The sequence below is a fragment of the Larimichthys crocea genome, chromosome XIX (genome assembly GCF_000972845.2).
Source record: "Larimichthys crocea isolate SSNF chromosome XIX, L_crocea_2.0, whole genome shotgun sequence".
NCBI lineage: Eukaryota > Metazoa > Chordata > Actinopteri > Sciaenidae > Larimichthys > Larimichthys crocea.
In genome coordinates, this window is record NC_040029.1 from 6,584,231 (window position 1) to 6,597,497 (window position 13,267).

Genomic DNA, 13,267 nt, shown 5'->3' on the forward strand with positions numbered 1-13,267 from the left:
CTTCCTTCTCAAGTTACCATCTCCTTTGAGAAAGTGATTGAGGTCGCACCAGTCGACGTGTACTCCTGCTCCTTTATGAAATGTACTATGTCTTAACAGGTAAACTCAAAGTTCTTAAGATTAGTATCAGCAGGATGATCTTCTTCCCAAAAGTGCTTCATATGACTGATCTGCCACCTCTGTGATTAAGGTCTGGTTAAGTGTGAGTAACTAAAACTACTTGGTTAAAGTTGGCGGTCATGTGGAGACAAACACGATCACAGGAGGTCACCTGTCAGGTAAACACAGGTCATTTCATGTCTTTGATCGTGGTGGTCACACGTTTGTCAGCTTTTACCTGCATTGACTGTCAACGTCCTTGCTCCTGCTGTGTGGAAAAGATATGAAATATTTAATGACCATCTCCAACCACTCAGGTCTTATCCCTCATGGAAAATATGGACACTGTGAGTGAGCGCAGAGCTCCTGACCTGCTTTCAGACCACACAAACGGATGTTTGTTTTGGGGTTTTGAGCTTGAATCTGATTTTTTAAATTCAAAATTAGACTTTTTTCTTTGGTTTTAAAGTTAAAAATGAATATTTTAAGCCATAAATTTGAATCTTCAGTGTTTTGCTGCAGTTCTCCCCTCAGCCTGGACTCACTGAAGCTCTGTTTGATTTCTCACAGATCAATTTTCTTCTGTTTCTCTTCGTTTCTTATTTGTCCATGCACAGAGCAGCAGGAAACACTGATCTCTCTCTCTCTGTGCACACACCCCGTCTCTGCCGGTGTGCTGTCAAGGTCCATTACCTCCACCTCAACAAACAGATACTCCTGCACTTCCTCTGCTCTGCTTCCTGCATAAAGGTAAAACACACTCCTTCAGCGACAGGAAAAGGCAACTATAAATAATAAACATGAACTTAGATGTGGTGCTACTTTACACAAACTGTTCTCCAGACAATAAAACACAAATAATTGGTTAGAAGATTTGAGATTTATCTGAGAATTACAGTAAAAATCAGTTAATGCATTTATTATATCACCACTGAGTGACACAGAAACGTCCAGACGGCCGAGCCCAGTGCAGTGTAAGCTGTCATAAAGGTTTAAACAGAGAGCTAATGGCTAGTGTTAACAGGCAGGGAGGCTTTTAGGGAGGAAACACACACACACACACACACACACACCACCTCCACCTCCCATCACTGTAACCCAGATCTGAGCTTTGACTCCCTGCAGACTGCTCAAACACACACACACTTTAAGCATTAAAAGCAGTAGGTAAACAGTTAATAAAACTATATATTATATATTAAGTCTTTGTTTCATGCACAGCCTCCACTGATGAAAACTATATTAAGAAACACTTACCTGCTTAGAGCTACGTTATTTTATACACATTTTATGACTTAAAAATAAAAAGCTCCCAGTCTATGTCTGAGATTTTTACATGAACCCAAATTATTTAAACTCAACTTAACAAATATTAAAACAAAAAGACTAATACGTGACAAATCAAGCAGCGAAGTTCCAGCTGATTCCTCCCGGCAGGTCACTCACTACAAGGCGAGTCATTTTGTTTACGAAGAAAAGGTCTTTTCCCAGCAGGGAAGCAGAGAGGTCAGCAGCCGGTTGATGGGTTTTAAATGCCTATCAAAACTTATTTTGTAGTTAAAAATCAGCCAGTTCTGACAAAATAAATGAAGATGCCATGCAGATTTTTTTTTTTTACTTGTCCTGGTCCCTTTAATGTTTGATAAATATGAATTTTAATCCCCTTCACAGCTGCAATGTGCTTTCTAAAGACTTCAAACTGTATCACATCCATCACGTCAGAGACAAAGTTGGTGCAGGTACAGCCTCAATGGCTCCTAAAAAATTCTGGTTCGTGATTGCAGGTGGTCGGCGTCAACGTGTAGAGAGTTAAAAGGTCACACAACCTCCAGCGGATGTGTGTGTGGGTGTGTGTGTGTGTGTGTGTGTGTGTCTGCAGGATGCTGCTCCTGACCTTTACAGAGTGTCGGTGTTCAGCCTGCAGGCTTCGACCTCAGCGTGAAGCTCAGGTCAGACCACAGCAGTTTCTGTGTGGATCAGACGTTTGATGGACAGCTCTTCACCAGAAATATCACTCTTAATTATCAATTTCTAAGTCACTGGAGGATACTTGCTCACTCTCGTAAGGGTTTAGTTGTAAAGTTGAGATTATAATTCAGGTTTTTGCCAAATCATAGCCTGGTATCGACCAGCAGCACAGGGGCTGTACGTCCCTGATGTGACTCAATCAATGGCTGATGTCTGCAGACTTTCTGTCGTGATGTTGTTTGACAGGAAAGTGTTTCTCTGTTTTCTCTCCATGTGAAGCTTCACTGAGCACGGTTTGACCTTTAACCCTTGCTTCAAACACACACATACACATTGTGTGTGTGTGTGTGTGTGTGTGTGTGTGTGTGTTTGTTGGTTGGCTTGGCTGCCGTTATACCATGACCTCCATGTCAATATGCCAAAACAGGTTGTATCAGCACATTTGTTTGTGATGCCCGAAGCTAAAACACACAACTGTGTCCTTCTGAATGAACAAGAAAGTTTATATCTGTGAATTTTAGTTTTAATATTTACAAAAGATTCAGTGGATTTATAAAAATCTGGCTTCACTTGAACTTGTACATTTGTCTTAGGATCAAACAAATCCCGGTTAAAATCAGTTCAAATTTATCTTCTGGTTAAAATTCTGTGATTTTCTGTGTAAAATCTGTTTCAAATTTTAAATCACCATGGAATAACCAGATCAAGACATTATCAAAAATAAAACGATACACTATGCAACAGATAAAAAGCCATCAGTGACATCTTTATCCTGCATATTTATGACTCTAATTCACAATCAGAATCAGGTTTATTCATTTGTCTTGGTGTTTTTGGTGCATAAAAAACATTAAGCAGAAAATATCAAGTATTAAAAACGTCTAAAAAATATAATATGTACAATATGTTTTAGGAATATACAAAGTATTTGACAGATAACGTGCAAAGTAGTGGTAGTACCCAAAAGATGAAAAAATGTGTGTGTTAATGTAACGTTTAGGGTCTGGGGTGGAGTGTGAGAGTCAGTTCATGAATGTATGGACAATTTTACCTTTATTTTACTTTTTTTTACACCTGCCAGCCAACCAGGACTGAGTCTCTAACCACCAACAGGTGAACACACTGATAAAACATAATCCTTTAATGCAGTTTGTGTTTGTTGGACAGAATTCTTTAGTTTCTGTTGTTTGTTGTGTCGACTTTGATATGATGATGTTAAATAATTCAGAGTATTTTTGGAGCCCTGCTGCTGTTTTTTTTTTTTTCAGTTTTTCCAGGATGCTGCCGAAGCTCACAGATCTGCCTGACCTAAAAGCTCTGACATCTCAAGGGGCGATCACACACTGAGCTGCCAAAAATACTCACACTGTGCGTGTGCGTGTGGTGTGTGTGTGTGTGTACCCGCCAGTCATCCAGACCAGAGAGTAGAAACACAACCTCGACCTAGATACTGACAAAACAACCAAGGGAGGGTTCAAGGAGATGGAGGAGTGGACAAGGAGAAACATCAAAGACGAGGCAGGGGAGGAGGTGAAAAGAGGTGAGGAAGGATGAGGATGATTGTGAAGAAAAGGGAGAGAAAATGTCAGGAAAAGATGACGATAAAGGAGGAGGAGGTGACCGAAAAAAGAAGGGAGAAAGGGAGGAGAAGACATGAGTTATTGTGAAGAAAATGGTGAAATTAGGAAGCAAGAATGTTACAAGAAAAGTGCAAAAATGAAGGAAAGAGTAAGAGGTGAAAGAAAGGGGAGAACGGGGGATAAAAAGAAGGAGGAGTAAAGGTGTGAAAATGACAGGAGAGGAGGAGAAAGGAGCAGAAATATGGGAGAAAGAAGAGGAGGAGGATGAAGAAAAGATGAAGTGTTGGTTTGGAGGTCACGGCCTCCAAATCTCCAAACCCTCCTGTTGGTCTGATGGATCCGCACTGACAACCAGAGACCACTGGAGACTAGGTGTGTGTGTGTGTGTGTGTGTGTGTGTGTGTGTGTGTGTGTGTGTGTGTGTGTGTGTGTGTGTGTGTGCGTGCGTGTGTGTGTTTTCCCAGTTTCCCTGGAGGTGTTCTCTTTATCGACTGTGGCTTCATCTGGAAACTGGTAGCTGTAGTACTGGTAGCACTGTAGTAGTATTTGTACAGTGGGTTACAGGAGTTGTTGAAGTTACAGTTGCAGTAATACTACTAGCCTTTTCAGTAGTACTGTAGTACAGTATTAGCAGTAGAAGCTTTATTAGTGTCTGTACTAGTAATTGTACTAGAAGTAGTGCAGTATTCATACAGTAGCAGTTTAAGTTGCAGCAGTACTAGTAGTAGCTTTCCTAACTCCTAGTTGTTGTATTTTGCAGACATAGTAGCATTACTAGTATGAGTAGTTTCAGTAGCAGTGCGTCTGTAGTATTAGATGTAGTACAACTACAGTACTTCTTCTATGAAACACGCTTTTGAGTGTGAAGTTCAACATTAATTAAAAAACAAGATAAACTGATGTTGTTGATTGTGATGGTGCCACTCAGAGTGACAGCACTCACTCTCACAGCTGATGATGATGATGGTGACGACAGCCGTGATGATGGTTATTCAAAGGAATTGCTTCACACTCAGTCAGGAGTCTTTATCACGTTGATTAATGTAACCAGAGGAACTCTGAAACCAGTTTGTAACAGAGGTTTTGTACTGGAAGTACACAAACTTTTGTCAGTACCAGCCTTCCAGTAGCGTGAGAATATTATTGTGAGATCACTGTCTGAGTCTGAAGTCTGTCACGAAGCGGAGACGTCTTAACATCTTTAAAAACATAAAAACACACAAACCCGTCAGAGAGCGGGAGGAAATTCCAACCAACACAGTCTGAAAAGCGTCTATTATGCCATGATAATCCACTTAATGTTTTCATTTATGTCTAAACAAACAGCTCGCAGGTCCTCCCCCGTTTACCTGACAGCACGTACAGACCCAACAGGTAACAGGTTCAGCCAAGAGCTGCTGAAAAAATACAAAACATAAGGACTTACCTTAAATAAACCTCCTTTTGTGGTCAAATAAAAACATTTCAATTGCAGTCGGTGCAAAAGTTCACACACACAAAGGTCAGGGTTCAAACAGGAAGTACAGATGGCATGTTTTACATCCATCAAAGTGTGAAAGGCCACAGAACAGTAGTAGTAGTACTAGTAGCTGTAGCACTGGTAGTACAGTAGTTACAGTAGTAGAAGTAGTAGCTGGAGTTTTATTAATAGTAGTTAATATATTAATTGTACTAGAAGTACTGACAGAAGTTTGTAGCTGTTCTTGTGAAGCAGTTTCAGTAGTTTTTGTTCATTGCGGTATTAATAGTTGGAACTGTGCAGTGGTAGTACTGGTAGCAGTATTCATACAGTTGGTTACAGTACAGTAATACTTGCTATAGTTCTTTGCAGCAGTGGTAGAAGCAGATTTACTAATAATGGTACTAGTTGTTTCATTAATACTAGTTAATGTAGTTGTAATAGAAGTCATTTTCATAACAATATTTCAGAATAACTGCTCTTCGTATTTATATTCTTTATGGCAAATGTGCAGTAAATCTATAAAGATAAACATGAACATACTGTAAATAATAGAAATAATAATAGAAATGTGCACATATACACAGAATATAAATGGATTTAAAGAGGACATATACGATGAGTTCACACATTCTGGCTGTTGATAGCAGGAGTGATTAAATATCACGTGTAGGACTCATCAGTGTTCACACAATCCCGGTCGTCCAGTGACCGTCTGTCAGATCCGAGGACCGGACAGCGGCGGGGACAATCTGTTGCAGGCGACCCGCTCCTTGTTTCATTGACTCTTCCTGGTACAGAGCCAGAGCTGCCATGTTGGATCTGAGGAGCGGTGTGAACGAGCCGCCATGCTGCATTCATTAACACCTTCATCCCTCACACACACACACACGCTGTTTGTGTTTTTAAAGGAGGTATTTGTTGATGTCAACCCTGCGTTTGTCAAAAGTGGTTCTGTAAATACATTTGAATTTACTTTATAGGTCAGAGGTGTGAGTGACAGAGCAGGATGATTGACAGCTGTCATCAGGTTCTAGTATTAGGAGGGCCAGAACAGACAAAGTAAACACTCTTTCATGTTTTTGTGAGTTTTATGGCCATCTTATGACAGGGTGAGACTATAGCTACATCACTGGATGCCACTACCACTGGTCCTTTAAGTAAGATTTTTGAATGCAGGACTTTTATACTGATATGAAACATAAGTTTGTACAGCACGTTGCAAAATAAGAGTTTACACAGCTTCACAGAGCAATATCAACGTATAAGAGACAATAATAACTACTGTTTCTGTGATGACTACTCTTACTGTGAAGAGAGAGGTCACCATCCTTCACCTTGCTGAAGAGCCTCTTTTCATTTCAAACAGACCTGTGACGCCCCCTGCTGGCTGCCTTGAATACTGCACACAGGTCAGACTGACGCTCACAGCCTCAGGTGAGACAAACTGATGTATGTGGCATGTATTGATCTTTGATGGATCAGAGCTGGACTGGCTGTTCAGATCAGATTTCACATGACACAGATTAAAACTAAAGAATTAGGTGATTAATTACTTTGCTGGAAATATAACTCATAACTTATAAATAACTTCAGTTTTTGTGAGGTTTAAACTAACAAGCTATAACCTGCTTGCAGCCAGGCTAACTGTTTACCTCTGTTTCCAGTCTTTGTGCTAAGCTAAGCTAATCACCTGTTGGCTGCAGCTTCATGTTTAGTGTACAGATATCACCAATGGCATCAATCCTTTCAAGAAAGCAGCTAAAAAAATGGAAATAAATTTGCTTTCTTGGATGGTGTTTTATTTATAAATAGTTGATATATTTTTGTATTTATATACTGCATGTGGTAAGCTTTTAATTGCAGCTCAAACTTTAGAGTTAAAGTGGAACTATTTAAACTGCTAAACTGCCATTACAGGAATATTTCAGCGTTTTATCCCCTACTACAAATATTATAAAATACTGCAACTGCTGTGTCATCTTGAAGATTAATGTTTTATTTCATGTGTGGAGACAGTGAAAGTGAGCTAGATGAAGATTGAGTTGGACTTTAATGTTCCAGCAGCAGAACATGCAGGTAATCCTCGTCCACGGGGATTAACATCTTCATCAAGACTGAAGCAGCTTTCGTGTGCTTCTCTGTCAGTGTTTTCTGCTCTCAATATAATCCTCATGCTCTCTAATAGTCTGCAGGGTGACATAAACATACTATCTATATATACATGTACACACTGTGCACATGTATATGTAATGGGTAATGTGGTACTATATCACTAGCAGGAGTACTGAAGTTGTATTAGAACTACAAATTATAGAGGACGTTGGTTGTAGGGTGAGTTGAAATGTAGTACTATATCAATAGCAGTACTTGTAGCTTTAGTAGTTGAAGTAGTTATAGCTGTTGTACAATTAGCAGTAGGAGTAGTGAAGGTACTGTAGTAATAGTAATAACAGTACAGCCAGAGTCAGACAGTAAGAGTCGCAGTAATTGCAGAGGCAATACAGGTAGTTGTAGGTAGAAATAGAAGAGTAGTACCAGTAGTAGTCGGAGTAATAGTAATTGTAGCAGTAGTACCGGCACAGGTGGTAGTGATAGAAATGTGGTACTATATCAGTAGCAATAGTACTGTACTTGTATTATGTGTGCTAGTAAATGTAGTACCAGAGGAAGTACAGGTCGTAGCAGTGGAAACAGAGAAGTAGTAATAAGAGTAGTTGTGGTATCAACAGTTTCAGTAATAATAGTAGAAGTAGTAATAGCAGTTTTACAACTATATGAGCAGAAAAAGTACTGTAGTAATAGTTTTAACAGTACAGTATTAGAAATGTGGTAGCAGCAGAGAAACAGAAATGGAAGAGTAGTCCCAGAACCCTGCACCCTTAATTTCTTATAATCAAATTAAGGATGCAGACGGGAGGTAACTAAAGTTTCCAGTTGCTCATTATTGTGCAGCACAATTATCCAGGTCGAGTCAAAGGCTGCAGTGAAACTGTATCCCTGCAGACATCCAATATCTGTGAGAGGAAACACTATTGTACCATCACTGACACTGTCTGGAGGGAACAAGTGAAGAGTCCTCGAGACCTCGTCTGCAAAAACTGTTGAACAAAAGTGCTCAGAAATACCCCAAATTTAAACAAATGGCTCATTTGCTGTATTAATATGTGTTATAGAGGATGAATAAGAAGGAGGAGGGTGACTGAGCATGAAGCAGTGATCCAAGGCATCCAACACAACATCAAAAACCAACAGAAGAAGAAGTGACAGGTGATCTCAGAAACACCACATGAATGAGCAATAAACAAGACAGACGGGCAATACAACATTCATTGTATATGTATATGTAGGATCTTGCACCTTTACACTTAATCCCTGTTTAAAGCATTTCAAATTCACCATATATGAGATTAAAACATAAAAACATAAGCTCAGAAATCTCATTTTACAGTCGCCTCATTAGTATTAGCTTTGACCAGTACGTACATCCACTCAAATATTACACTTAAATAGAGAATTGAGGTACATGTACTTGAGTATTTCCAACATTAGAATAATGCACACCATTTTGCATTAAGTACTTCTAATACTTTAAGTACAGTTTGTTGATCATACTGCCGTACTTACATAACATTTTGAACGCAAGACTTTTACATTCTGGTATTTATACTTTTACTTGAGTAAATATATCTTGATACATTTGAAGACATGAGCAGACAAGTCTTGATCTCAGTCCCTCAATCCTCCTTGATGATCGAAGACTAATGACCGACACGTTGGACTCGCTAAAAGCCGAGCAGAATACAAGCTGGGCTATGAGCTCTGATTCCTCACTTAATGGAGGTGGATGGACGATGGCTGCAGCAGCGGCAGAGAGTGGTTTCATCTGGGCCGGGGATTTAGACAGTATTAGTGTAATCTTTCTCTCTGTGACCAACAGGTCCGCTCATCATCTATCCAATACACCCCCGCTTCATCCTACAGATGAGAATAAACAATGTCACATCTGGGTTGCAGCTTCTGATATCTGCTGGTGAAGAGTCACAGCTTTCTCTTCTCTTATTCATAGTCTTTTATCCCTTTGTACCTTTAGATTTCTTAACTGATGCGTTGTGGTCGTTAATCTGACATAATCACAAGCTAAAAGAGCAGGTCCTGACCTCTGAGCTCTGTATTTTGGTGGCTTGTCATGATGTCGAGGAACTGACACTTCGAAATGTAATTTACATTTTAAGCTTCAACACATTCCTCCTCCTTCTTTTGATCAAAGATGACAAAAATGGCAAAATGTGTCCAAACATAAAGAAATCAAATGACACTGGGCATGGACACACACACAGTGAAATGGCCGAGCACCATGTAAGAAGGAGCGCTACCACAGGTCCTTCATTCTAACAGCTGTCAGACTCTTTAACACCAGCATGACTTCATGACTTTCTTCTATATATTTCTTATTTATGAGTAATTTCTTACCAACCTATGACAAGTAATTTCCTCAATATGGGTAAATTAAGTTTTTTTTTTGTACATTTATGGTTACAGACTTTCTTTCTGCCTCAATACACTCACATTTTCAGTGTAATTCGTTTGCCAAAAATCACAGAGACAAAAAAAAACAATAAAAGTTGACTTGGAAATTTCAGTAGATATCATAATGTAACCATGAACTCTTTTGGCCACTATAATCCTGATCCAATACCCAACGAATACATTAAACCAGAAAGTTAGTGTAGTCAGTAATGGTAAATCAGGAGAGAAAACCATATAATAACTCATATAAATATACATTATACATATACATACATGTTATATATGATTTTATGTGTTTCCAAAACTAATGTTAAACACAAAGTCATGACAGATCACTTTAAAAAAAAAGTTGCTCACAGCTGCTTCTAATGAAATATTTACATAATGAATGTCAAACATATTAATATTTCATGTGTATATTATTAGTTGTTGTAAACAGAGTTCAGAAAGTGTGTTCCACATGGCTGCTCCACTTCATAGCTTTCATCTATTTATTTTCGAAACACAAAGGATTTTTTTCTCACGGCTCATCCAGACCAAAAGAATATCACACTCTTTGTTTGATGCAGCATAAAAAAATACAAATAAACCCAGGAACAACCAGCAGATAAACACCCATCCACATGCAATCAATCAAATCTGTCCAGACCTTCTTATTCTCAGCTGTGGCCCAGTTTGGCTTCAATCTCTTAAAGCTCCCTTCATCAGCCCTGATAACCCCCTCCCACAACCACAGCGCTGCATGGTGAATAATTGACGAGCTCTCCCCTCCTCTCTGTGTCTCTTTCCATCTCTCTGTCTTTGTGGTGTCGCTCGTCGGCTACTCCGGGGCCGTGACAACCCGCCCTCCCTCGCCTACATCATGTCCACTTTCCACCTGCTACCGGCTGCATGTTGACGACTGCCAGCGAGGTAAAACAAACGGGAACACTGGAGCAGCTGCTGGTAAGACAAAAACTAAAACATTACAACATCAGAGGAGGCTTTTTAGAGTTTTTATTTGTTGGAAATGAAGTCAGGAAATGGCAGATGTTTGATGTAGAGGTGTATCATCAGAGGTATTGTTAATGAAATGGGATCAGTAGTATTAAGAACTTTCTTCTTAGCCAGAGAAAGAAGAAATAAGATAATGGAAAGAAGTATATTAAAAGCTTTTATTTTGTTGGGTTTATTAATAGTTTAAAACACAAAACTGGTTTGGACCTCACCAGAAGTAAAAAGGAGTTTTTAAAACCTCCTCCCTGGTGAAGAACCTGTGATGCTGCAGCCTCTTTGTATTTAAAAAAAAAAAAAACATAAGTTGCCGACTGTTGAATGTTCTTGTAACTTTACAAAATCAATTTTTAGTGGCATAGAAAACATTTTATTATCTTCAGTAGCTGACTTTTATGACTGAATTAGTTTTGCATGTTTTATCCTATTTTTTGTCTGGCTTTTAACAGTATAAACTTGTAAAACACCCTTGAGAGGCCATATAAAGCACACATTTTAATAGATGATATAATACTAATGTACAGTATATAGAGAGTGTGTTGTCTTCCCATCAAACAGCAATTTTAGTAGCGTCTAGCAGCCTTGATTGCAACCTTCTAGTTTCACCCTCTCTGTAGCCAGCGTTCATTTTGTCTGGTATCTACTGGCGGTTCAATATGGTGGAGCCTGCGGCGTCTGTTGATATTAAAGGCAATGATCTTGCAGTAAAGGATCAAAGCTGATGTGTGTGTTGTGAGGTGAAGGTATCTAGAAGTCCGTCAGCTGGACTGTGTTTGTTGACATGTTTGGTTAGGGACTCCTCCTCTGTTGTTTTCAGAGAGCTGTGGGGCCATGAAGGAGTTCCTGTTCCTTCTCCTGGTGATGACGGAGGCGTCCATCAGGTCTGACAGCAGCAAGTGCGAGCTGGGCTGTGACTGTCGAGGAGATCTGAAGTTCACCATCTGCTCTCGGGCATTCTTCACCCAGCTGCCCAGCAGAGTCCCGGCCACCACCGAGCTCCTCGACCTGTCCGACAACAACATCTCTGTCATCCCTGAACGCTCCTTCAGCAAGAACCGCAAGCTCCGCATCCTGCTGCTGCAGAACAACAACATCAGCGTAATAGAGGACGGTGGCTTCTCTCAGCTAGAGTTCTTGCAGAAACTGGACCTGAGCTGGAACCGTATCTCCACCCTGACTAGAGGTTTCTCCATCGGCCTAACCTTCCTGCGGGAGCTGCAGCTCACCCACAACTGCCTGACAAGCCTGGACAGTCAGACCTTCCTGCACCTGGACAGCCTCCAGAGGTTAAACTTGACCAGCAACAGCATCCACACCATCCAGGTGAGGTCATTCTCCTCCATGAGCACCTTACGGCAGCTCCACCTGGAGAACAACCAGCTGATCTCCCTGAAGAGCGGGATCTTTTCCATGCTGCGCTCCCTGGAGGTCCTCAACCTGGCCAGGAACAAGGTCAACGACACAGAGATGGGCGTCTTTACGCCACTCACCAGCATGACGTTACTCAACCTGGCCAACAACTATCTGTCCACCATCTACTTCAAGACGTTCCTCAACATCCACACCTACAGCACCCACATCCTGCTGGAGGGGAACCCCTGGAACTGCGACTGCGACCTGCAGAGAGTTTTCCGGAAACTGAGGAGTGTCCACAGGCTCTTCCTGGACGACTATGACAACCTCACCTGCATGGAGCCACCAGTCCTCAAGGACTACCGGCTGATGGACGTGGACACGGAGCTGTGCCTCGCCGAGACGGTCACCGTGCTCATCATTACTGTCACCGTGGTGATAACAGTGCTGGCTGCCATGCTGATGGGCGAGAGGAAGAGGAAGAAGAAGAAGAAGGGGAAGCACTGGACGCAGCAGGGAGAGCTTTCAGATGAGTCGGACTATTGAAAGACATCTTTGTTTCTTCTCTGTCACAATTTTGATTTTTTTGATTTTCAGGCAGTATTTCCAGGCTTTGCTGCTACACGCTTGCTGCTTAAATCCCACAGGAACATCTGCACGTCTGGAAAGAGATTCCAGACTCTGCGGTTCATTTTGTCGGATTTCCCATCTGCTTCACACCAAGAAAAAGCTTCTTTTTAAACCGACACTGTACAGAGAATTATTCTAAAACATCTGTTTCACAATAAAAACAACATATTGAAGGAGTTTTACTGGTGTATCAATAAAAATCGGTGCAATTACAGATGTGATTGTATGTTGTTAATGTTCCTGATGTGACTCCAGCATTGGAAAACATTAAATGGGATGTTGTGACATTTTATTGTCTCATTTAAGGCCAGTTTCTACCTACATTATCATATTTTTTAATTAAGAAAAACACTGTTTTTTATGTAAAAGAGAAGTCTACAGTGTCCCCTGCAGGTGGGTAGGTGCATTGTTGTGGAAAGCATTTATGGTATTTGATTTCATGTTTTTGAAGAGGCACATGGGTGTGGTTTGTTGTTTCCTGTAGTCAATATGAGGCAGCTTTGTGTATATGATTAATAAATAATATAATAATGGTAATCATTCATATTATTACAGTTACTATAATATGATCTTATCAGTGTAAGGACATCTATTTGTGGTCCCCAGCTGCAAATTTAATGTCTATTGTTTTTATTTTGAAACCCTATTGTTCCCA

The 13,267-nt window shown here is 40.4% G+C and overlaps 1 protein-coding gene across 4 annotated transcripts; it reads left to right on the top strand.

Moving 5' to 3' along the window:
* Nucleotides 1-4: 4 nt before the first annotated feature.
* Nucleotides 5-12,907, top strand: LOC109139910 (leucine-rich repeat transmembrane neuronal protein 2). Of its 4 annotated transcripts, none has more exons than XM_027291772.1 (8): nucleotides 65-99; nucleotides 191-278; nucleotides 717-849; nucleotides 3,476-3,607; nucleotides 6,476-6,543; nucleotides 8,283-8,376; nucleotides 10,545-10,581; nucleotides 11,447-12,907. In XM_027291772.1, the coding sequence occupies exon 8, from the start codon at nucleotides 11,461-11,463 to the stop codon at nucleotides 12,526-12,528; it is 1,068 nt and encodes a 355-aa protein (XP_027147573.1). In that variant the 5' UTR covers nucleotides 65-99; nucleotides 191-278; nucleotides 717-849; nucleotides 3,476-3,607; nucleotides 6,476-6,543; nucleotides 8,283-8,376; nucleotides 10,545-10,581; nucleotides 11,447-11,460; the 3' UTR covers nucleotides 12,529-12,907. The 4 variants fall into 4 exon arrangements, with proteins under 4 accessions (XP_027147574.1, XP_027147573.1, XP_027147572.1 ...); XM_027291771.1 differs by having other exon boundaries at nucleotides 722-849; XM_027291773.1 differs by lacking the exon at nucleotides 191-278 and having other exon boundaries at nucleotides 5-99.
* Nucleotides 12,908-13,267: the final 360 nt, after the last annotated feature.